Source organism: Rhinichthys klamathensis, unplaced genomic scaffold (assembly GCF_029890125.1).
Source record: "Rhinichthys klamathensis goyatoka isolate OS25496 unplaced genomic scaffold, OSU_Roscu_1.1 h1tg000157l_1, whole genome shotgun sequence".
NCBI lineage: Eukaryota > Metazoa > Chordata > Actinopteri > Cypriniformes > Leuciscidae > Rhinichthys > Rhinichthys klamathensis.
The window spans coordinates 1,177,534-1,204,640 of record NW_026606692.1 but is presented as its reverse complement, the minus strand read 5'-3'; the positions used below and the strand labels follow the sequence as shown (position 1 = coordinate 1,204,640).

The 27,107-nt window shown below is 37.5% G+C and overlaps 1 protein-coding gene across 3 annotated transcripts in view; it reads right to left on the bottom strand.

The window, feature by feature from the left end:
• gpc6a (glypican 6a) overlaps positions 1-27,107 on the bottom strand; it is a 210,728-nt gene that overhangs the window by 1,295 nt on the left and 182,326 nt on the right. For all 3 annotated transcript variants that reach the window (XM_056258661.1, XM_056258662.1, XM_056258663.1), the window contains 2 exons: positions 9,235-9,365; positions 4,700-4,875 (listed from right to left, as the gene is read on the bottom strand). In XM_056258661.1, coding sequence (XP_056114636.1) covers positions 4,700-4,875; positions 9,235-9,365 — 307 coding nt within the window. The remainder of the gene's footprint in view (positions 1-4,699; positions 4,876-9,234; positions 9,366-27,107) is intronic.

Here is a 27,107-nt window from a genome sequence, read left to right as displayed (position 1 = left end):
TTACTATACATATTATATATTACATTTTGTTTGTATTATACATATATTACACTTAATGTGTGTTTATAAAGGGCTTAATGATTGCATTTAATTTATTTATTATTTATAAAATATTTCTATTTCTATTCTATTTTTTTTACTCTATTTTGCATTTTCCTTCATATTTTTGCTATTTATTTTATGATTTATATTTGAAAAAGTTCCATTTCTATACATATTATACACTCACCTAAAGGATTATTAGGAACACCATACTAATACTGTGTTTGACCCCCTTTCGCCTTCAGAACTGCCTTAATTCTACGTGGCATTGATTCAACAAGGTGCTGAAAGCATTCTTTAGAAATGTTGGCCCATATTGATAGGATAGCATCTTACAGTTGATGGAGATTTGTGGGATGCACATCCAGGGCACGAAGCTCCTGTTCCACCACATCCCAAAGATACTCTATTGGGTTGAGATCTGGTGACTGTGGGGGGCATTTTAGTACAGTGAACTCATTGTCATGTTCAAGAAACCAATTTGAGATGATTCGAGCTTTGTGATATGGTGCATTATCCTGCTGGAAGTAGCCATCAGAGGATGGGTACATGGTGGCCATAAAGGGATGGACATGGTCAGAAACAATGCTCAGGTAGGCCGTGGCATTTAAACGATGCCCAATAGGCACTAAGGGGTCTAAAGTGTGCCAAGAAAACATCCCCCACACCATTACACCACCACCACCAGCCTGCACAGTGGTAACAAGGCATGATGGATCCATGTTCTCATTCTGTTTACGCCAAATTCTGACTCTACCATCTGAATGTCTCAACAGAAATCGAGACTCATCAGACCAGGCAACATTTTTCCAGTCTTCAACTGTCCAATTTTGGTGAGCTCTTGCAAATTGTATCCTCTTTTTCCTATTTGTAGTGGAGATGAGTGGTACCCGGTGGGGTCTTCTGCTGTTGTAGCCCATCCGCCTCAAGGTTGTGCGTGTTGTGGCTTCACAAATGCTTTGCTGCATACCTCGGTTGTAACGAGTGGTTATTTCAGTCAAAGTTGCTCTTCTATCACCTTGAATCAGTCGGCCCATTCTCCTCTGACCTCTAGCATCAACAAGGCATTTTCGCCCACAGGACTGCCGCATACTGGATGTTTTTCCCTTTTCACACCATTCTTTGTAAACCCTAGAAATGGTTGTGCGTGAAAATCCCAGTAACTGAGGAGATTGTGAAATACTCAGACCGGCCCGTCTGGCACCAACAACCATGCCACGCTCAAAATTGCTTAAATCACCTTTCTTTCCCATTCTGACATTCAGTTTGGAGTTCAGGAGATTGTCTTGACCAGGACCACACCCCTAAATGCATTGAAGCAACTGCCATGTGATTGGTTGATTAGATAATTGCATTAATGAGAAATTGAACAGGTGTTCCTAATAATCCTTTAGGTGAGTGTATATTGCATTATTTGTTTTGTATTTTTATATTATATTAATATTATATTTTAAATTATATATGATACTTCACGTGCGTTTATAAAGTGCTTAATAAATGCATTTATTATTTTAATTTTTTATTTATACATTATCAATTGCTAAAATTAATATTATTTTTACAATATATTTTATTGCTTTTTATTTTTTTATGATTTTATTATTATGTTCTATTTTTTATTATTGAATTGAGTTCTTGAATAATTATTAATTGGCTCTCATATAGTCTAGGTTCAGAGTTACTCCAAATCAACTCAAACCCCTGCAAACATAACCGGCGGCACCTGAGGACATGCATATTCCCTGACCATCATAGAGTCATACAGTATGTGACCCGACACTCCATTATCATAATTCAGCTTCCTGTTGGTGTCAGTCCTGACCGACGAGGATCTCATTTCCCTGACGCTGACAGAGGGTCTAGACTGCGCGTGACGCTTTCTGACGGCGTGGCATGATTTATGGCGCCGCGTGAGGGAAGGCTGGCCTGCTTACTGGGAATAACACATGCTGGGGAGTTTTTGCATCTAAGAAGGGTGTAAATGTGTATGCCTGAGCTGTTTGGGCTATTTTTATCTGTGCAATTGCATCTATTTTCATCTATGCATTATTCCTTTAAGAAAGTCATATCTTAAGTAGGTCGAAACCAAAATAAGTGTCAATAACAGAACGTATGCTGCATGTCTTAAATACTAGCGTTCTCCTTGAGAACAGAGCAGAGCTCAACTTTTTCACCTTTGAGTTTGAGTTTGTATATCACAATATTGTGCCAAAAAGTAAACACAAACTCATATATGGTTTTTAATATAACATATAAGTTATACATTGGTGACTTATTAAACTATTTAAAGAACTAGATTTTTGCAGTTTTTTGTGGTAATTGCTTGTGCAAAACACCTTCACAATGCCAATGTGTTGCTAAGGTGTTCTAAGTGGTTGCTAGGGCGTTGCTTGGCGGTTGCTAGGGTGTTTTGTGTTGCTGATAGATCCAAGTAAAGCTGACTCACATATTTGTATTGTGTGTAGCTCTAACAGTAGAGCATGGCACATGCAACGCCAAGGTCATGGGTTCGATTCTCAGGGAATGCATGAACTGATTATTACCATATACCTTGAATGCAATGCAAGTCACTTTCATGAAAGCATCAGCCAAATGCATAAATGTAACTCTTTGTAAATAAAAGAACACAGACGCAGCCGGATCATTTCCATAATGACCAACACAATCTACCAATTAGCGTCTGGTTTAAGCCATGCTTTTTTCGGGCCGTTAAATAATGGCACAAATACCAGTAAATTGATGAGTGCAAGCCTTAGTAAATCACCTTGCGTGATTCATTTAAATACTCTCCTCCCATACATTTTGCGTCTGAAATGGAAACTCGGTTGGAAACTCCTAATGCATAAGCAATAAGGTCGGCCTTAAAAAATAACCCTGTCTAGGACTTTTCAGTGCTAATTTTTCACTGCGTGTCTTTAAGTAAATCCTGACAGTAGTTTTTTAATGCCAAAAAAGGGTTTGAGCTGGTGCAAGATGTTAGTAAATCTAGCCCTTAGAGCAGTGCTGTGCCTGAACGCGTTCATATTTTGGGCGAACGTGAACTGAACGTACTGTATTACTGCCTGATGAACGTTACGGTGAACGTGTTCATTCTGGTGTCTGTGAACGCACGCTCTCTCAGTTTAACTTCGTTCAATAGGGTGCCAGATTTCTATAGAGCCTTCCAGGCGAAAACCCGGCTAAAACACGCGTAAACAGGCCTTAATATGTAATCCCAATCTGGCAACACCAACCACCAGTGTCGCACCGCGGCCGCCGCATGCGTCATCAAGACAAAAAGCAGCATGTAGTATGGCGGCATTATAATGTCAATAATCGCGAGAAGATTTGAGATCCTCGCGAGAGGAAATGAGATCCTCGCGAGAGGAAATGAGATCCGCGCGCGCACAAATACTTTTGCGCGCAGAATTTCTCTGCTCGCGCGAGCAGGATTATAACCCGCGAGGAGAAAACTGTGCTTTGAGCGTGCGCAGAATCCCATGTACAAGTCCTTGCTCTGCTGCTCGCGAAACTTTAACCTGCTCGCTCTCTCGCGGTTAATCTTTTTGGCAGTAGGTGGGCGGATCCAGTCGGCATCATTTCACTACACATGATTGGTTACAGTTCCTGTCCTATGTGATTGGCTGTACCATTTCGCTGTGTGCCAAATTATTCAAACATGGAAAAACTTTATATTACTGTTCAACTGTGACTTTATAATTTCCAGTAATAAAACATGAATTTTTTTCACTTCTTTTCACGCGCGTGGATGTCATTTCCTCTCGCGAGGATCTCAAATCTTCTCGCGATTATTGACATTATAATGTCGCCATAATGTAGGCCTATTCGACAAAGCAGCGAGCGAGGAGGCGTCGTATGATCATTTAAACGAGTTTTATGACAAGGTCGGTGAGGATGGGAAAAATCTTACATTTCTGTGCAAACTTTGCCGTCAATAAAATAATTGCTGTCTGTGGTTGTATATGGGCTGTGGCAATAATAAAATAAAAAAAAATAGCTTGCAGCAACATATGGAAAAAAAGAACTATGAATTCACGAGTTCACACTTACAATTAAAGGGAATAAAGTATAATGCTTATTTGGCGTGCTGTCCGGGAGGGCTACGAGCTCGGAATTCGGCCCGAACCCAGAGTACTCCCCCCCTGTATGTAAAGTGGTTTAGGACTAGAAGAGTGGAGAAGGGGTGGTGGAGGGACGCTGCTGAACTGTCAGAGAATGAGGTGAGACTGCTGAGTCTACATATACACGTTTTAATCATGATTGCCGAGTGTTCTCCGCCCGTGTTAATTATCTGAACGTGCTTCTCCCGAACTTTGTTAATAAAACATCATCTAGTTCATTTTTTGAAGTGAACTATGAACTGAACTAGTTCATTTTAAAATTTGTGAACTGAACTTTGAACTACGGTAGTTCATGTGGAAAATGAACTTTCCCAACACTGCCTTAGAGTTACTCCAGATCAACTCAAAACCTAGCAAACAAAATGGCCCCTGAAGATGGCCATATTCCTGGATGAGGAAGGACAAACAAAATCAAAATCCCTCATTTATTTTTTGAACACATTTTTAACATCAGAAACAATCAGCGCTTGAGCGTCTGTATTAGTTGCAGACCCTCCGCTTATCCATAAACTAATGTTCTCTACACACTGACTTACTGGAGTCTTGAAAGTAGACGTCTTTGCCGTTGTAGGCGTTTCGTAGCTTGTTGGTCATCACTCTCAGGGTCATGATCTGCTGTCTGATGAACGTGTCCGGTCTCGTGATGTCCACTTCCACCTCTGGGTTATTGAGCTGGTTCGTAAGGCCCTCTTTTACGACTTCAGGAAAATATCTGGAAATTAACAAACATTTTGGTGGGAATGGTTCCTTAAAATGTTTTCAGTTGAGGTTCAAGAAACACATAAATGATTCACTATGATTTGGTATAATCTATATTTGATTTGAAATCTTAAAAAGTCAAGTCAAGTGACACGCAAATGCAAATGCATTTGCGGGTGTTCACATGATTGTGGACTGAAGCATGACCGCATCAGGAGTGTCCCGTTTCCTGTCAGTTGGGTTAATGAGTTAATGTATATATTTTTTTTATTAAAAAGTAAAAATAGACTATAAAGACTATGTTTTGTAAGAAAGACTTCACAGTACAGTAAATGAAAGAAGACTGTCCAGTGTCCACAATGCAGTAATGATGTCATTCTTGTACATTTGATTATTAATGGTTTAACAATATCAATAAGATACTTTCAAACTTTAAATGTATTGAATTTTTTCAAATAAATGCTTTAAATGCATTGAATGCTTAACAAAAACCAAACACTATGCAACTCGTTTTTGCTTAAAATAAAATATTTTTTCTAAATAAAATTTTAATTTAAATTTAAAAGTAACTGTAATGCGTTGTTATTTTAATTTTAGATAATAATTTTAATTTCAGTTAAAGTTTTAGCAGTTTTGTTTGGTCAGTTTGTATTCATTTTTATTAAAGTTTTAGTTTCAGTCATTTTAGTAGGACCTATGAAGTTAAACGTTATACTTTATTTTCTTTTAGTTAACTTTTTTTTTTTTTTTAGTTTATTTAAAGTTTTAGTTTCGTAATAACAAAACAATTAAGTAATAATAACAACCCGGTGATAGGGTTCAAATAAAAATTCATAGTCACAATTATCACCTGAGGCAGAACTGGAGAAGACGGAAATGATCTACATAATGAAGTCTGTGATTCATACTGAATTAATTGCATATACTGTATCATGTTTGCCTTCTCTGAATTTCTGCCTCTTTATCTGAATGCTGCTTGTCAGTATAAACACATGTTGCAGCATTATGCATGCACTGAACTCTTTTGAGATCTAATCTCCTAATAAGCGCTTTAGCGAGAGGTAATTGTTTGTGCCTAATTAATATTTCAGGTGGTGCTTTGTGCAAAAATAAATGAAACTTGTTGAATGCTCCCAGGTTGCGCCATCGCAAATGTGCCTCTATTCAAATGCAAACTGTGTGGCTTTAAAACAGTAATTAGCCAATAATGAGACGGTTGTACTCCGCGGAGACCAGATCTGACAAATATTGAAAAAAAAAAAATATATATATATATACAAATCACATGCATTTCAGGTCCACCAAGTCTTATCGTTTGCGTTAATTTGTCTTTTAGGTACTCTAAAAAACCCTCTTCACCCAGTACGGGTCATTTACATGATGAGGCCGCTTGGAAAGAAAATGAAACACATCTTATATTGCACCATCTGCTGATATTCTCACTTGTGGAGGGCTGGAAAGCGGATGGGTTTCTGCCAAGCCGTCTGGCTCATTCTCAAAGCCGGGCAGACGGAGTGACAGACATCATGGCGTTCTCTATGAAATGCCCATCAACAGGAATGAACTGAAGGAATGAGCTACTGTAAAACCAGAGGTCTGTCAATCGTAAATGATTATGTCTTAAAGGCCGTTTTCACACTGTACACATCTTTGAGCATTCTCAGTGTGTTTATTTCTAAAGGAAATCATTAATCACACTAATGAATGTGTTCAATTGACAGCTTGTCAATGTACTTGTCCCAAACAAGTCAAGACAATGAAGAACTTGCGAATGTAACCTATGCGCAAAATTGGAATATCGCTAAAACATTTGCGGATAAAGCACCGTTTCCATCCATTGAGTCGAAGTGAACAAAATCCTCACTTAGGATATCACTGAGAAAAGTAGGCGAAGCCACTGTATATAATATTTTCCGCATATAATAAATGACTTGCGTCTCAGAGCGTCCAGACGAAATTAATAACAATAAATGCATTTGGGAGGAAGATGCCTGAACGCAGTCGTGTAAGATAGTTCTGGAAGGGAATTAAACCGAACCTCTTTGACCTCAGGCATTTCAGAACAACCAAAACAGCATTTCAGATGCTTTCCAAAAAGATCAGTCCGCTGGTTAGTCCCAAGCGGCAACATGAAAAATGAAGCCTACCCGGAAGTGCCAAAAACTGCAATACATAGAAAATCCGCTAGAGGGAGGTCCCAAAAGGGAGCAAATATCCATAGACCCCATGTTAAAATGTCTGTTTTCACAGCATAAATTCATGTTTTTACAGGTTGGTCCCATGGACTTTTATTGTATTTTTCGAGTGCCTGACAACTGTGAGGGGGGTGAACTTTTTTCTAACTCGTTAGTTTAGATCGTATTTAGATATAAAATGTATGACAAATAAGGGCGTGGTTAACTTTGATTGACAGCTGATAACGGGCTGTGTCGAGCGGAATTCCTGAAATTTGACGTCTCGGCCATGATCTGACACAACACATCATACCACCTCTGTATCCTTTCTGAACATTTGTATTGAAATATCGTACATAACATGGGTTGCTCTGCTATAAACTGCACTAACCGACACTGTAGGACTAGGAGTACTTCGCTCCTTTTTTTCCGGTAAGTGACATTCCACTACTATTTCACGTAGTTAGCAATTTAGCATCAATGTTTGTGGGCAGTGGCACTGCAACAGTTAGCATTAAATCGCCTCAGATAAGTTAGCGTCCGAGGTACTTTTCCTATGGTTATAACTGACGTTTGAAACACTGTAAATGCGTCTGCCAAATTAATAAATGTAACATAAGAATAGACTGATCTGCGAGCTAGTTGGTCGCACGTCAGAGGCGCCCGCGCCATTGGATCTGCAGTTGCCGCAGCACAGCCTATGAGCGAGCTGCAGCTGCAAATGCGTTTTACATATAGGCGTCAGTAAATCGAGGAAAAGGAGTTTAAACATAAGAATGATACTCGCTGTAAAAAGTAGCCTAGTCTGCCAGTCGATCTTGTAACGTTACAGATAGCTGAGGCTGCTTGGCTGAAGAGGCGCGTCCACCGGCCGGCTCAGTCTCACACAAAGCCCGCCCTTTTACCCATATATGGATTGGCCAGAAGGTGGGCGGGGTTAGGATTTCCCAAGATTTTCAAAAGATGGCGCCGCCCATACTCCCCATAAACGGCCTCAAAACCATTCTTCAGAAATTCTATGGGTGACGTCACAGACGCTTTGTCCATATTTTTTACAGTCTATGGTTAGTCCAGTCACGCCGTCCCGTTGCACAAAGGCACTTGATTTTTTTTGATGGCATCAAGGAATTAATTTGGAAAATGTGTTTCCATTGTAGTTTATGCTTCTTATAGGATAAAAAAATCTGGATTCCATCCAGCAGTTTTTTTTATGCAATATCCCAAAATGCATTAAAAAATAAATAAATAAATAAGTGGATGGAAACATAGCTACTGTCACATGATCCTTCAGAAATCATGCTGATTTGCTGCTCAGGAAACATTTATGATTATTATTATTTATTATAAAATCACAATCATTTACAATTATAAAATTACTCGCACTGTAATCCCAAGAGAACACCTTTATGCCACCACCTATTACAAAAATTCACACTGGTAGTTATTGTTGTTTCAGTAAAGTCCTTCTAACGGAACAGGATAATCTTTTTTAAGCAGAGTATCATGTTTTCTGGAATCACATGTTAATAACGATTATTATTTTTAAACCACCAGTTGATAATACATAATTAGATCAGTTGTATAGAATGTTTTTGGTTGGGTATCATAACCGACCTCGTGTATTGAGCCAACAGGAGCCATGTTTCCATCCACTTGTCAATCGAATTATCTGAAGTTCGGTAAAAAACCTCATGCGAATAAAGCTGGTGAAAGTGTGTTTCCATCAAGCGGATAAAAACCTGTGGGTAATGACGTCACATGCTGTTTTGCGATCAAATTGGTATATCGAATTGATTTGAGACATGTCAAGGTGTTTCCATTCATTTTCTCACCGAATTGCACAACATTCAAGACAACATTTGCGACCAAAGTTTTACTAGGCAAAATGGATCGCGCCATAATAACGTTTCCATCCGCGTTTATCGCAATAGCCGTATATCGATCAAGATAAAATCCGATCGTATTTCACTTGAGTCGATATTCATGAAATTCAATCGAATTTTACTGTTTCCATGAGGCATTTTTCATTCGATATCACTTAATGCGGATAAAAACGTGTGGATTGAAACATAGCTAGGGTGTTTTGTATTTGCCTATGACCTAATATCGCTAAAACAATTACCATCGAAGGTGTCATTGAAACACAACAATCTGCGACGCGACCCAGGGGAAGGTGTGTGTGAAGGTGACCGTCCTACCTTCCCTTTGTGTGGCTGTTCCAGCACTGCTCCTCATCTGGGTCAGTCACCGTGTCCTCGGCACAGATGCTGTCTGGCAGCGACGACCAGAACCTCTTCGACTCCCTTAGCTTGTCCTTAATGTCGATCACCTGCAATCACGCACCGAGAGTCAGTTTAGCATGTGCAACACCGCAAACACAACAGGGGAATGAAGATTTAGGCACATTTTGAACTGTGTGATGGATTGGTTTGGGATTATTATTAAGGGGGGGGGGGGGGGGGGGGGGGGGGGGGGGATGAGGCCAACAATTTGCATGTAAATCTCATTCTGGCTTCACTTTTTCAGTTTCAACACTGCTAGATAATTCATTGGGGACCAGGTGCAAGTCTAATCCTCCACTAAGCTGTGCTGGTATTTTATGTACCAACCAGAAGGACGGATTTGTTTTTAAACTGGCAGAACGGGATCGCTGGAAATCTCTTCTCAACCTGGAAGACTTCTCATAGTGAGAGGTTTATACATTGGACATGTTTTCAGGCATTATGCCAAGATTTATCTGTGGAAATTGCTTATAAATGTCCAGGCCATTGTTAGACGCGTCACTGGTTGTCTGTTTCACTCATAACATGCCTTATTAAATGGTTGCTGGTCTTCAACTCTCTAGAAATGCACAACATTTATACTATTTATTAGCCAGCAAGTGCTTGTTAAGGCAAGCATCGCTATTCCTATTACTTATAACTGGGTTATCATTTTCAACAACCTAACTCTAATTGTTCATCTTTTTTTCAACGTAATGGAGGGCATTTGTCATTTCAATGTGCAAGGTTTCCGGTGTCATTCACCTCAAGTTATTTTAAAAGTCCATAAGCTACTTTATAATGCAAACCGGCTATTGTTATCACATTATTTTATTGCTGTAATCATAAACGCTCCAGTTTGTAGCGAAAATAGTTTTACAATTTACTGTACTTTTCTTCACCTGCTAATGAATCATCTCGCACATTCAAAGAAAATAGCTTACGCCCAAATTGCAAAATATGGGTGGCGACAGTGATTTAGTGATTCATTTATTCCAACGATTCGTTCAAAAATGTCTGTCTTTATTAGCATGTAATTGATTCACTCAACCGATTCGTTCAAAACACTGATTCATTCAGGAACAAAACAGACGCTATGTCCGAAATCGTATATGCTAAAGTAGGTACTACATTTGGTTCGAAACTTACTTCGCAACCGTTAACAAAGTACGTTCTCTATAGAATGAATGTGTGTAGTATGAATGAAATGTGGACATATTACATCCGCGATGTTGGGTTCCTAAACCTCTATTCACAAATAATCTCCTGTGGCCTCATGGGATAGTAAAGTGTCCATCGAAATAGTAGACCATCCAGGTACTTTTCGCCTATACTGTTTTATGAATACTATGAATTCGGAAATACTACTTGCCTCACATACCTTTTTTTTGCATACTCTATTCGGACGCAATGAGAGTGACTGACTGAAGCATTCACTCTACTGATTAGTTTAAAAAAAAAAAAAGATTCGTTTAGTGACAAAACTGTCTGTCTTTAGTGAGTCATTGAATCATTCATTCAATCGATTTGTTCAAAAATGCTGAGGAAGGAAACAGCTACTGTCCATGGTGTAGCAAAATATCCAAACTAATTCTGTCAAAACTAAATTCTTACTTAATTTTAACTTGTTTATTGAACTGCTGTATATAATAAACACTCTTTCTTGTGTGAAATTCCTCGAATAATATTGTTTCGCAGACTTCTTCAAATCTTGTGGCTGTTTTAGAAGACTGCCGTTTCTTTAATAAGCAATTAGACTGTTTGATTTTTCCCAGATAGACCATAAAACATAACTGGGTTATCAATTCCAACAACCACATAATTCTAATTATCCATCTTATGTTTAACATAATACGATAAATACAATAATATCATCTTGCAAGATCACCCTATAACCTCATAGCAACACCCTGGCATCATGGCGCAGGTTTTTCACAGAGAAGAACCACATTCCTGATACATTCTGTGTAGCTAAACCTAGCGAACTCTATCAAAGACGAACATGTTCATAATAAAAGATTCCTATTTAGAGTTTAATACACTTCTGCTTTATATAAAGTGTTCATTCTATGTCAAAGAATGGGCTTCAATCATCCAAAGGTGTTTTCTATTATTTATCTATCTGTATTATTCTCTACTCATACAGCCTTTTGTGCAAGAGAATTAGCTCATGCCGAGACATTACCGAATCGTCGATAAAATCTTGCCTTCTAGTACATCATCAGATCAGAGCCCAGAGCTTCAGACGTGTGCAGATTGATTTTATTAATGAAGTGCACCGCACTCCAGAAAGCAAACAGATTGATGCTTATCAGTGCAGGGTTCTGACGGCAGGAGGAGATCTGATGGCAGATATCTGCGACTGTTTGTCGGCCATTTTAACTCTTTCCCCGGTAGCATTTATTTTATTTATTTTTTTCGAAAACATTCGGCCCCCAGAATATTTTGTTGTATGATTATCTGAACATGCAAATAAAAAACACAAAATAAATAACAACATTCATAAAAACATTCTTTTTTTATCAAAACTTGTGGATACGTTTATGTTGACCCATGTTAACATGTTAGAGATTCAGTACAATTCTCAATTCAATTTATAGACATTCTCTAAAGTCTTAACATCTTTTTACATTATTCTATGCATCATAATTTTTGCATTTTTAATACTTAAACAGATGTATCCAGCATAAGACACATCATTTTAACATTTTATGTACACTAAAAAATATTGTGTGGGATTAGGATTTTAACTTAGAAATTGCGAAGGAATTTTGCAAATAATTGCAAAGAAACAGCAAGTATTGAATTAAACATGAAATTTTGAAATAGAAATAAACAAATTAAATATTTTACATAAATCGTTGCATTGTGAGTGAGATGCATTGTTCTGTTAATTATTCATAAAATCATTCTTACTTAAATTGTGACTTTAAATAATGTAAAACTATTTTGTAAATTGTTAAAAAATTAAAAATACTTCTTAAAATCATTGCGCGTTTCAGTTTCAAATCAATTCAAGTTTTCTGTTTTTTACATTTTTACATACAATACTATGGAAGCTTGTTTCCGCCACAGAATGAAAAATAAAAAAGGTAATTGCAACTTTTAATCTCACAATTCTGACTTATTTCTCAGAATTGCGAGATATAAAATCAGAATTGCGTGTTATAAAGTCAGAATTGCGAGATATAAAGTCAGAATTGCGAGATATAAAGTCAGAATTGCGAGATATAAAGTCAGAATTGCGAGATATAAAGTCAGAATTGCGTGATATAAAGTCAGAATAGAATTGCGAGATATAAAGTCAGAATTGCGAGATATAAAATCAGAATTGCGTGTTATAAAGTCAGAATTGCGAGATATAAAGTCAGAATTGCGAGATATAAAGTCAGAATTGCGAGATATAAAGTCAGAATTGCGAGATATAAAGTCAGAATTGCGAGATATAAAGTCAGAATTGTGAGATATAAAGTCAGAATTGCGTGATATAAAGTCAGAATTGCGAGATATAAAGTCAGAATTGCGTGATATAAAGTCAGAATAGAATTGCGAGATATAAAGTCAGAATTGCGAGATATAAAATCAGAATTGCGTGTTATAAAGTCAGAATTGCGAGATAAAGTCAGAATTGCGAGATATAAAGTCAGAATTGCGAGATATAAAGTCAGAATTGTGAGATATAAAGTCAGAATTGCGTGATATAAAGTCAGAATTGCGAGATATAAAGTCAGAATTGCGTGATATAAAGTCAGAATAGAATTGCGAGATATAAAGTCAGAATTGCGAGATATAAAGTCAGAATTGTGAGATATAAAGTCAGAATTGCGTGATATAAAGTCAGAATTGCGAGATATAAAGTCAGAATTGCGTGATATAAAGTCAGAATAGAATTGTGAGATATAAAGTCAGAATTGCGAGATATAAAGTCAGAATTGCGTGATATAAAGTCAGAATTGCGAGATATAAAGTCAGAATTGCGAGATATAAAGTCATAATTGCGAGATATAAAGTCAGAATTGCGTGTTATAAAGTCAGAATTGCGAGATATAAAGTCAGAATTGCGAGATATAAAGTCAGAATTGCGAGATATAAAGTCAGAATTGATTGATATAAAGTCGCAATTGCAGGTTTTAAAGTCAGAATTGCGAGATATAAAGTCAGAATTGCGAGATATAAAGTCAGAATTGCGTGATATAAAGTCAGAATTGCGAGATATAAAGTCAGAATTGCGAGATATAAAGTCAGAATTGCGAGATATAAAGTCAGAATTGCGTGATATAAAGTCAGAATTGCGAGATATAAAGTCAGAATTGCGAGATATAAAGTCAGAATTGCGTGATATAAAGTCAGAATTGCGAGATATAAAGTCAGAGTTGCGAGATGTAAAGTCAGAATTGCGAGATATAAAGTCAGAATTGCGAGATATAAAGTCAGAATTGCGTGACATAAAGTCAGAATTGCGAGATATAAAGTCAGAATTGACTGACATAAAGTCGCAATTGCAGGATATAAAGTCAGAATTGACTGATATAAAGTCGCGATTGCGTGTTATAAAGTCAGAATTGTGAGATATAAACTATTCTGAGGGGGGAAAAGTTAGTCTTTTTTTCCCCTTAGAATTGGCCTGATAACTCGCAATTGCGACTGCGAGTTTATATCTCACAATTCTGAGAAAAGATGTCAGAATCTCGAGATATAAACTCGCAATTATGTGTTATAAAGTCAGAATTGCGAGATATAAAGTCAGAGTTGCGAGATGTAAAGTCAGAATTGTGAGATATAAAGTCAAAATTGCGAGATATAAAGTCAGAATTGCGTGATATAAAGTCAGAATTGCGAGATATAAAGTCAGAATTGACTGATATAAAGTCGCAATTGCAGGATATAAAGTCAGAATTGACTGATATAAAGTCGCAATTGCGTGTTATAAAGTCAGAATTGTGAGATATAAACTATTCTGAGGGGGGAAAAGTTAGTCTTTTTTTCCCCTTAGAATTGGCCTGATAACTCGCAATTGCGACTGCGAGTTTATATCTCACAATTCTGAGAAAAGATGTCAGAATCTCGAGATATAAACTCGCAATTATGTGTTATAAAGTCAGAATTGCGTGATATAAAGTCGCAATTGTGAGAAAAAAAAAGTCAGAATTGTGAGATAAAAAGTCTAAATTTTGTCTTTTTTTCTCGCAATTGCGACTTTATTTCTCACAATTCTGACTTCATATCTCGGAATTGTGAGATAAAAAGTCGCAATTATTATTATTATTTTTTTTTATTCAGTGGCGGAAACAAGCTTCCATACAATACATGATTTCAGCATTCCATGTAAAATGTTTTCAAAGCCAATCTTACGTGAACATGCATCAAGTATAAGTTTTGCATTTTATGTAGATTGTTCGTAAAAACTTTCTAACATGCATTCTGAGTAACCTGCATTGTTCTGTCAATAATTCGTTAAATTATTGGTGACATTACATAAATTGTGTCATGTTACACAGTTCATTTTTGTATTGTTTTAAATCATTCGTTAAACTTGCATAAATTGTTCTTAAAAATATGAAGTCATTTCCCAAGTGTTTTTATGATCCATTTGTACAGAAATTTGTTCTGCTTGTATTTCATGACATTCTCTGAGCTGTAGAACTCTCTATTCTTAGATATTTTACTGGAAAACAAGATATACATACTGGCTAAGAAAAGGATTTCATTGCAGAGCATGAGGAATTTTCTGATAATGACATGCATGTATACCAGAGCCCTTGAAGAATCATGATGCAATTAGCCATGAATATCTCACGCAAAGTGACATTAATTCTCGTTGGCACAGGAACACATCCGGTATGTGTCATCATGCGAGTATATTAGGTTTCTGACATATAATAATGATATAATGGGATTAAAAGGTGGCGGGTGTCACATTCGGCAGAAATAAGCTGTGTTAAATGACGCTGAGGTTATCTGCGGAGTCAACAGCAACAGCCAGAGGCACGACATTAAAGAATGTTTATTGACGGCATGTCAGAGTTTGAGGCCGCTTTGCCCTTTTTGAAGTGCTAATCCGTGAGCACGGGCTGCAGAGATCTGGAGCGCTTTCACACCGAGCGATTGGTTAGCATTCATAAGCCGTTAGCCTGGATGCTGATATTAACACCTTAACATGGATGCTTTAGGAGGGTGTCGAGATAAACACAACAACAGCCAAACCAACAGTGATATTTGCGTTAGATCCGGTACATGTAGGATTGGATCAACTTTATGTAACAAACACACTGTCGATCAGTTTCGCCTTACAAATTACTGCCCATGGGAACCAATCAAAGTCACAAAAAAGGATGCTACTTCTCATAAATAAAACAAAAAAATGCATGGACATTCCTGGACATGGAATGTCTTGTTTAGTAATTTAGTTTCCGATGCTTTGGAACATCGGGTGAAGACATCAAGCAATTAGACAAGAGATGATCTGTCCTACTCGTTCCCACATCCCTATCAAATACATGAACACACATTTAGCATTTATCTTACACAGAAGCTTGTGTTTTATCACTAAAATTATTTATTTGCATTTGTTTCTAGTCACACTTATATTAGGTGCCATAACTATACGTACTTACATCAAAAAATGAGTGCAATGTACTTATTGTGTTCATAATGTATTTCAAAACACTTGTGCGTCTATTGAGGGGGATACGGGTGAGGTTAGGGACAGGTTTAGGATGGGTTAAGGTGTAAGTGAATGTCAACAGTGTAATTAAAGATATATTTACAGAAATAAGCACACCATAAGTGCATTGTATCAAATTATAGCACATACAGTATAGACAGTGTGACCTGACCACAAACAAAGCATTTTGACAAACATTTTCACATCAACTACTGCATAAACACCACTAAAGTAAAAAGAGAAAAATACATTTTATTTACACAAACTTTTCTTTCCAGCAAGACCACTAGATGCTGCTGCACCTCTGAGAGAGAGAGAGAGAGAGAGAGAGAGAGAGAGAGAGAGAGAGAGAGAGAGAGAGAGAGAGAGAGAGAGAGAGAGACTCCCCAGACAGTAGAGAGCGTGCCAAGCGCGCATATAAATAAATAAGCCAACTCATGTTTCAAAGGTGTATTAAAATACATGCTGTGTATTAAGAGAAGCCTTATGTTAGCGGTAAGTGAGTGGCTGTATATTGGGCAAGCGTTGCGGATCGTCTAACCGTTCGGACACACAGATCATTAGCACACAGGCCTGCCAGAAGCGAAGAGTTAAGGGTTGGAGTTGTTATTCGCTTGGGTCCTATTGCTCAACACGAGTCCGAGCTCGACAACAGCCTGACAGCAGAGTCCGAACGCTGGCCATCATTCCCTACATGTGCCACGGCTCCACGCGTGGGTTATCAGCAGATCTACAGCTCCTCAATGACATGATGTTCTGGGTTAAAATCATTAGAGCGCTTTAAAGGAACAGTGCAAAGTCCAAACTGAAAAATAGTCATCAGTCAGTCACCCTCATGTCATTCCAAACTCGTATGCTTTCATTCCTTATGTGGAAAAAATAAAGTCATGCATGTTTGGGGTAATTCAAGAGTGTTAGCCTACATTTTATTTGCAGTCAACTAAATGAAACAGAGGAAAGCTGGTGTATTATTCATCCGTAGCACTCATTTAGAAAGCATTAGGGCCTTTTCTGTACTAGGCGTCTCAGTCTAGACAACAACGGCTGAGATGTCATTGTGTTTCCTGAGGAAAAGCATCCTGATTTTAATGCGAATGTGTCGCAGTGATTACTGCGCCAGTTCAAAAACACTCCAAAGCATTTCAGTATCTAGTCAGTGCAGAGAAAAACCTCATTAAATGATTTATTTTTCATGTACAATAATTAATTTAACTACAAGTCTCTTCTTCGCTAAGCCAGAATGAGCTAGTTAGGTAGAGTAACACACATCATCTCAAAGTATCCAGTCTCCAATAATTACGATAAAACAAAATAATACATTCGTTAATAAACCACAAGAGCATGCACGTTACTTTTTACCGTGGTACACAAAGCAGAATGCCCAAAGCCATGGTAAAATCACTCTAATGTTCAGCCTCCAATGGATTATTGCTTTTATACAATGGTGACAATAGTATATGATACAATACATCAATGTTCAATAAATAAATAGTGCTTTTATAAACTATACAAAAACTGTGGATTGTGAAAAATGAACAGTGACACTATTTGGTGCATTAATATAATTTAACAGCATATTTTTGTTGTTTTTGTTGCTGATTGATTATAGGTTTTTTTTTTTTTTTGAGAAAATTATAATGAATGAGTCTGAGGAACATCAAATAGGGAAACACAATTGTGGACGGACGTAGATAGATAGATAGATAGATAGATAGATAGATAGATAGATAGATAGATAGATAGATAGATAGATAGATAGATAGATAGATAGATAGATAGATAGATAGATAGATAGATAGATAGATAGATAGATAGATAGATAGATAGATAGATAGATAGACTCGAGTTGGTGTGTTTGCTATTTTTTGCACACGTCTCATCAGAATAGGGGGTCAGAACTGTCTGTTTTATATCAAATGGATATAAATGTGCCTGTAACAGCATAGCGGTGGAGTTCAGCCTCTGGACTCCTTTTCACTTAAAATAGGAGGAAATGTTTGGTGGGTACAATCCATCATTGTGGTGCTAAATGTGCTCGGCACCATTTAGACCTGATAGTTCTCTTGCTCACAGGGGAATACAAGCAGGACCCATCATTGCTGGCCAGGTCTACATGCGACTTTCAACCTTCAAAATTCCCCCGCAACTGCCCTCTATTAGAAACTTTAGGAGATGACATGTCCCAATTTATAATGATTTTATTCCCAGTTGAGTTTTTTTTCCCTATGCTACGAGGTCCTTGCCTACGTAATGATATGTTGAGAATCGCATGACTAGAATAACAGGAATATTCATTATAGAGAAGATTGCAAAGGGCATGCAATAATCATAGCAAACAAAAGATCCTTTTGAAATGATCGGTATGTTGAAGGATTGTTCACAAGATATTGTATGTATAGATGTTGTACAAGATATTTCATGATGTTATTGCCATTGTAACAGATTCAGTATGGTTTTATTTTTCTCTTTTGCTATACTGTACATCAGCACACAAGTTAATATGAAATCAAAATTGTCCCTATTTAGTTTCATAAAGTTCTGGTCCTTATTGTGCATGATTCATTGGTGCAGATTATATATAAGAATGAAACTGTAATATGTCACTATAGCTCTAACAGTAGAGCATGGCACTAGCAACACCAAAGTCATTGGATTGATTGATGAGGGAATGCAAGAACTGAATTACTACCTTGAATGCAATGTATAAAAGCATTTGCTAAAGGCATACATGTAAATGTAAAATGTCTTGAATTGTTTATTTGTCTTACACACTGTCAAATCGTTTTATTTTCTTGTTTAAAGCATAAATCTACAATCAAATTTAGTGAGGTTTAACAATCGTCTTGCTTTAAAGAAATGTATGTATTTGTATTAAAACCAAGACAAAATACTGAATACAGATATTGATTTTTTTTTGTTTGTTGCAATGCACATAGCTAAAATGAGCTAAAACATCCCATCCAACATTTTTGCTAATTTAATATCCTGTTTCATTTAAAGTCAACATGAAACGGAAATTGCGAAAAAAAACTGAGTTTTCTATTGTGCCATATATCTGAGTGAAACGGCTTCTGGAACAAGAACAAATGCAGGCCCTCGTTATCAGAGAAGAGAGGAGAGATGCTGCAAGTGATTTTGATTAAAGATAAATAAAGTTTAGTGACGTGCACGGATAAATAATTTACAATAAATTAAAGAATTGTCAATTTTGGTGACTTTAAAAGACATCACGATGTACAAGTAAAATGGGTTTCCGCGGTGACTCTCGAGTTGACCTGAACTAAGCATTTACAACAGAGTTAAATGGCATCACTCAAAGCACTGCCGACTTGTGTAACAGTGGAAAGAAAGTTTCCAGCCTCGTCTCTTGTGTCTACAGCTCACCCTTCCCCGCCGCCCCAGATCTTGGAAGTGATGTCAAATGCCAGTTGAACCAGTCATGCAAGCCACTCGCTCTCGGCTCTGCATACCAAATGCGCTCTCGCTGCTTCATATGGGGCCGGCTTTGTGACCCTTCTTAACGTCTGATCAAATGGCAGGCGAGGCTCGTCCCCTGAAGCATTCCTTGTGAAGTTCGGGGCCCACCACGACCCCTCAGAACAGTTTTAGCAGTGTGAAGATCTGAGCCTCGTATAGGTCAGAGCTCCTCATTAGGACTATTTGTTCTCGCACTCCTTTCTCCCTACGGGAAGGAGCGCAGTCGTGTTAATACACTCCTCTCATGCTGCTATAGATTAGAAGTGTGGAGTGGATTTGGCTAATTGGACGGGGGATTACCCAGCGTGATGTTTCACTGTTTGTGTTTTTCGCAGTGAGGAACACGTCCCCTGGCATTCTGTATACAAACAGTATGCGAGTGGCATTTCGTCCGAGATGATATTCGACAGATAGAAACCTGCGGTATAATATTTGCTCATCAAAAATCAACTGGACTCCAACTGAGTGTGTGTACTGGAGATGAAATAATTGACATGTCCTGCGGTGCAACATGCTAAACTCCAACTACACTCACCTAAAGGATTATTAGGAACACCATACTAATACTGTGTTTGACCCCCTTTCGCCTTCAGAACTGCCTTAATTCTACGTGGCATTGATTCAACAAGGTGCTGAAAGCATTCTTTAGAAATGTTGGCCCATATTGATAGGATAGCATCTTGCAGTTGATGGAGATTTGTGGGATGCACATCCAGGGCACGAAGCTCCTGTTCCACCACATCCCAAAGATGCTCTATTGGGTTGAGATCTGGTGACTGTGGGGGCCATTTTAGTACAGTGAACTCATTGTCATGTTCAAGAAACCAATTTGAAATGATTCGAGCTTTGTGACAGTGCATTAAAGGGATGTGGCCATAAAGGGATGGACATGGTCAAAAACAATGCTCAGGTAGGCCGTGGCATTTAAACAATGCCCAATTGGCACTAAGGGGTCTAAAGTGTGCCAAGAAAACATCCCCCACACCATTACACCACCACCACCAGCCTGCACAGTGGTAACAAGGCATGATGGATCCATGTTCTCATTCTGTTTACGCCAAATTCTGGCTCTACCATCTGAATGTCTCAACAGAAATCGAGACTCATCAGACCAGGCAACATTTTTCCAGTCTTCAACTGTCCAATTTTGGTGAGCTCGTGCAAATTGTAGCCTCTTTTTCCTATTTATAGTGGAGATGAGTGGTACCCGGTGGGGTCTTCTGCTGTTGTAGCCCATCCGCCTCAAGGTTGTGCGTGTTTAGAGTGATTTCTGAAGGATCATGTGACACTGAAAATTCAGCTTTGCATTACAGGAATAAATTACATTTGTAAATATATTACGATAGAAAACAGTTATTTTAAATTTGGTCAAATAAATGCAGCCTTGGTGAGCATAAGAGATTTTAAAAACATTCCCATTCCATTAAACAAAGATTTTTAAGAACCCCAAAGTTTTGAACATGTTAAGATAATCAGGATCAAATCAACATGACTTGTATATATTTATTTGAGCTTGCAGTGTTTAAAATGAAAATGTCTACTGGCCGACAACTCTGATGTGTGTGTCGAGTTTCGTGCAATTTGAAGCATGCTAAGAGCTTTAAAAACATCCAAAATTATTATTAAAGTTTCATGCGTTGCAGTGGCAACCGTATTTAAGATGTCAAGAATCCTTTCACAGGTCTACATGCTGTGTTTTGACATTATATTAAGTTTGTGACTAAGCAAATCGGGAGTAATTTTGAAAGTGACACACTTCCTGCTGCCAGTTGGTGGCGTTATGACTTTGTCATGTGATCGGCCTCCTACAATGAACACACAGCTAAAGTTTCATCAAAATCAGTCAACGTATGCAGAAGTTATATAACACTTCCCGTTGGACGTCCCGATTAAGAGCATGAATTAGCAAGTTGCCATCATCACCATGTCAAAGTTCCTGTATAAACACATGCATGAATCCAGATGAGACTGTCTAGCGTCAGTGAACCGACTGACACCGCTAAGGGACGACGCTTTTTACAGCCCATCTTCTTGACGTTCCTGCCAAGAGCTGAAAGCCGACCCCAACAGGATGAGCTGGAGTGATGTAGCCTGTTTCGTTTTAGTGCCTGTCACTGCGGACGCAGAGCTTTAGCGTTTAGCTCAACATTTTAATTACAGCCACTTTCACGAGCAGAACAGTAACAGTTAAGCATGTGAGAAGAGAAAACAACTGTTGTGTTGTGAATGACAACAACACTCTCTGGCTTTCTTTTTACAGCTTTCAACATTGCTGATCACAACTGTTAATTGATATACCACTGAACATTTAAATGAATTTAGATCCTGACTTCCAAGTGCAGAAGTATTTCTTTTGATCAGCTAATAATAACAACGGATGTGCACAACTACTCATTTTACAAAATGCATGGCATTCATCGATCATGAACGATTCGATCATTTTGAACAAATGAAGAAAAAAAAAAGTTAATTTTGTGTCGAATGCACGTGCTCATTTTAAACATTTTCGTAATATCAAAGTTCACGCAACTAGACGAGTTTAGAAATCATGGCTCAAATGAACCACATGACTTGAATAAAGATTTGTTCATTTTGCTGAACGAGATTCAAATGTCCAAGTCAGTAAAATGATCCGTTCTTCTTCCCATCACTATGTGACTAAAAGTCAAAGTAGTGCTTGTGTGTAGATACGTTTTCTCACAGTAAATGTTAAAATGCTAAAACTCTCTCTGAGATTTTGCATATTTAAATTCAACCCCCTACAGCACTGTTGCCAAAAAATTATTAATGCAAATGTTAAATGTCAAAGAAAAAAACTCTCACTGGTCACTAATTGACTAGTTGCTCATCCCATCCTAACACGAGTTCTTATACTCAAAATGTGACTTTAGATTTTGCCTGTAGAGTATATTAATTAAAATGCATTGAGTTGATGTTCACTATAATTATGATGCTTAACTGTACATTTCCAACTAGTCATTTGAACAATGCTGGCAATTTGGTTGGGTATTGTGAGCATATTAACATGAACACCACAAAAATCTCTTCAAATAAACACGAGAACAATAGAGGAGCTATTATGAGAAGTCCAGAAAGAAGAAATATTCAATATGTTCACATCTCTTGCCCTAAATACCAAGACTCTCATTATAAAAAAGTATGTTTGCCAAACTGTGGTCCAGATTTGAGTTTTGAGCTCCCCTTTATGCTTTTCTTCATTAAATAAACGTAGATAGTACAATAAATAGTTGTGCTGCTTGTTTTTTTCAGGATTCTTTGATGAATCAAAAGAACAGCATTTGAAATAAAAGTCTTTTGTAAAAAATTTTTAAAGTTTTTACTGTCACTTATGATCAATTTGATGAAAAAAGTAATCATACAGACCCCAAACCTTTGACTGGCAGTGTAAATCTATAACGTCATAATTTGTCACACTCTGCTCAAATCACAAAGCCTTTTTTGAAAAAGAATGACTTGCAGTTTCTTTTTCTTCTGCTGCAAATGGCTGTAAATCCCCTTTTTAGACAATCCATAAAGAGGCAAGATATCTTCATATGAAATCTAAAGACACATTCGGTAACACTTTACTTGAAGGGGTGTACATAAGACTGACATGACACCTTTATAACCATGACATGACATATGTCATGAATATGAAGTAGGGTTTATGCATGTTTATGACAACTGTCATTAAGTGTCTTTCGCTCAATAATGACATTTTGAATGCAAATATGACATTGTTTAAGATGTCTTTGTTATGACACCTTGACATAAACCATAACATCATAACCTGTCAGTGTCTTTGTCATGACAACTTGACATTAAATTAAGTTAAACTGTCATGTGGTTGGTTTTGACATTGGCTGTCATAAGGCCATTATAACTGTGTCATGAATATTTTTCGTGACCTCAACTACAGTTATAACAGTTATAACAGTTATAATGGCTTCATGACAGCCAATGTCAAAACCAACCACCTGACAGTTTAATGTAATGTTAACCAATAAAGCTAAGTGGTTTCTTAAGTTTGATAATTAATCTGCTATGTCATGTTTATGACAGGTTGTGTTGTCTTAGTAATGTCGTCATGACAAAGACACTGACAGGTTATGATGTATTGGTTTATGTCAAGGTGTCATAACAAAGACATCTCAAACAATGTCATATTTGCATTAAAAATGTCATAATTGAGCGAATGACACTTAATGACAGTTGTCATAAACATGCATAAAACTTCCTTCATATTCATAACATGTGTCATGTCATGATTATGAAGGTGTCATGTTAGTCTTATGCACACCCCTTCAAGTAAAGTGTTACCACACATTTTTGTGTACTGTTAAATCTGTTCTGCTTCCTCCTCTACATGCTTTTGTATTCCTAGTATTTTTTTTCACTTGCAATGCTGCTCATGGGAAACACGCAGTTGCATTTTTTTTGCACATCATTTTCTGGATATGAATATATAGTCGGAGTCTGTCTGCGAGAATCTCCAGCATCAATGGAAAGGTTAAGCGTGCTGAGGTTTCACTGTCTGCTGAGCTTTGAGCTGGGCTGTTTGTGTCGAAAAAAGAGGCTTTGGGTAAAAGGTTGTCTGTCTGAACATTTCTCAACTATGAACACGCCGATAAGCCAGCGAGGAACGTTCCAGATAAAGCATTTCCCCATGTAGCTGGCCTCAGAAATCCAGTTTATCTATGCAACGTGGCTATGAATATAATGTGGTTATGGGTTAGTTAGAGTCTATAGACATATCTATTTCTGTGATGAATGCACAAGGTATCCCGTATATTAGATCAGAGCAGTGATCCATCAACCCGCATGTCAGCAATTCATAGGAACCGGTAGTGTAAGCGCTGAATTCTCTCCTGAACAAGTGTGGATGACAAAACGCGAGTGTTAGCTGCAGCGTATCAAAATAAAGACGCTTTCAGGAACTTCCCAAAGGTTCTGCGTGCACATGAGAAAAGCGAGTGCGTGGTTGTGAGCTATTTATTATACATGCAGAAAAAAATCCCAGGCTCCTAGAACAGAGGGGTCAGGCTCCCATGATGCCAGTGAAATGATGCCTCGTCTTCTGCCTGAGCAATGCCATCACATGCTCGCCTGAAGCATTTCCCCTCGTCTCGTTTCTGAGTGTGACGAAGCATGATCATCTGCATGATGCTCAAAGGACTGGGAATGAAACTGGGAACACCTGCTTTTTGATCACTCACTCGAGCATCTGATTTCTGAGAGAAGTTCCTTTCATTTAGATCTTGCTTATCAAAGTGCCAGATGGTCTTCAGAAGGGTTCCCGCTTGACCTGTGGGACTTTACTGTAAAATATGATCAGATGTTTTTCTTACTTCATTAGCTATATATGTCTATATAACTCTTGAGTATTACCAAGGCTTATTTTCCCTTGCCAATTTATAATAAAACTTTTTTACATCTCAAACTGAACTGTCAGAATCACAGCCAAACTGAACTGTCAGGAATCTTGGCTGTGATTACGATATACGTATATATATCATTTGCTAATGGGATTTTTTTACTGATCAACGATAATTTTTCACACGACGAGGGAATCCTAGATAGGTAGGTGTAGGCAATATATTTTTATGATGTCTTCAAGACATCTAATATTGGCCAAATTCTAAGGCAGCATCCCATCATTCAAATTACCTAATGGGATAGTTCACCCAAAACAGCACTGGAACACAAAAAGAGATATTATGAAGACTTGTTTTAAGGTCAGTGGGGTCAAATAATGTTTTGGACCCCACTGACTTTAATTTTATCCACATAATAAATGTTAGTTAGTTAATTACTCTGCATTTTTGTATGCCTGCCCACGGACAGTCAGATCGACAGAGGGTTATTAACAAAACCGTAAATGTAAGGGTAAGTTTATCACTGAAAACTGTATCGTACTATATCTACTCTTTAAACAGCATTATGGTAAAAATGGAGCACTATGGCAACAGATTTCTTGCCTGTACGCAACAGTGTTTCGCTTCGGACAGAACGGCTTCTTTCAGTTTTCCCCTCCGTTTGGCCTAAAACTGAGTTTGTGTTCATCCAGTTTGAAATGTTGACTATAAACATGGAGGTTTTTCAGATTTTCCATCACGGTGTTCTCTTCATATTTACACTCTAAAAAATGCTGGGTTGTTTAAACCCAAATTTGGGTCAAATATGGACAAACCCAAATGTTGGGTTAAAAATGTAATTAAAAAATGTACAGTTGAAAGTGAAAGTTGTAAATTACATTTTTTTAACCCAACATTTGGGTTTGTCCATATTTGACCCAAATTTGGGTTAAAACAACCCAGCATTGTTTAGAGTGTATGAAGTCTTTATCCGCTGCCTTCAACGCACTGGATCCTTCACTGGAAACCGAAAGTAACTCACTCCCACTAAACATTCACTCTTTGAATTCTTGCACCGGGAACAAAACAAGTCAACGCTATTATGACTAAAAGTTTGCTAAGAAGTATTTCCTACTAAAGCAAGGCGGTATTTGACTCTGGTGAGTTTATCCATAGCAGACTGGTGGGAGTGGCCTTGGACGGCAACATGCCCAGTGCATTATGGGTGTTGTAGTTTTCATACCTATTCAGCAAAAGGGAAGAAAACAGACTTTTTTCCGTGTTTTCTCTAGTCAGGTAGCACCAATTTCAATTTGTTCCCGCTTTTCTCCTGTATAGGAAGCCAGGTTTTAATGAAAGCACATTTTCCTGTGGCGAATACCCATTTAATGTGCAATATCCCTTGTAAGATTCAATCCTGTTAAATTTTTCCACATGATCTACTTCATTATTCTGTGTTAATGAAAAATTAAGATAATCATTATCATTTTCTCCCTTGTGAATATTTTAGGGTGAAACAATTTATAAGATAATGTTTTTTATAACATAAGCACAGATGGGAGAGCGTACACAGTATCTGTCTGCACTGTCCTTTGTCTGAGGGACTTTGTGCACAGATGGCACATTCTCACAGTATTTGTTTTGTCACCCTCTTTATCTGACATTTAGAATAGCGATGCTTATTGCCTGGAACATCTTGAATGGCTGTAGCCCAGCTAAATATTTAATGGCATCTCTGTATTTGTTTGTTTTCATCTTCCCAAGTGCAATTTAGGTTGTCATAAAGACAGATCTAGATTCAGAAATTGGTCATTCTGAAAAAGTAGGTGTCGTTTCTGTCCCTCATACATCTGTGTATAACACAGTTTCTTTATTTTATTTAATATCTATCTATCTATCTATCTATCTATCTATCTATCTATCTATCTATCTATCTATCTATCTATCTATCTGTCAAATAAAAAAAAACTATAATCACTATAATCACTAACACATATAGGCTGTTAAATTATATTTTATGCACCGTGTCACTGTTAATTTTTCACAATCCATATTTTTTGTTTTGTTTATAACTGTTATAATTGTTTATAACTCTGCAGAAAGATGAAGTCATGATGACTCCAGCGCTGGTGATAATGGCATTGTTCACTGAAAAAACTCAGCAATGCCTCATTAGCAATTCTTACGTTGTTTTTTTTTGTTTTTTTTTGTATCCTCAGCTCTTATTAACGGAGCCATTTGCAGATAGCGTTTAGCATTATCCATTTAGTTTGGCACTCTAAAAGCTTGCATTACTTACAGCAATCACAGTCTTC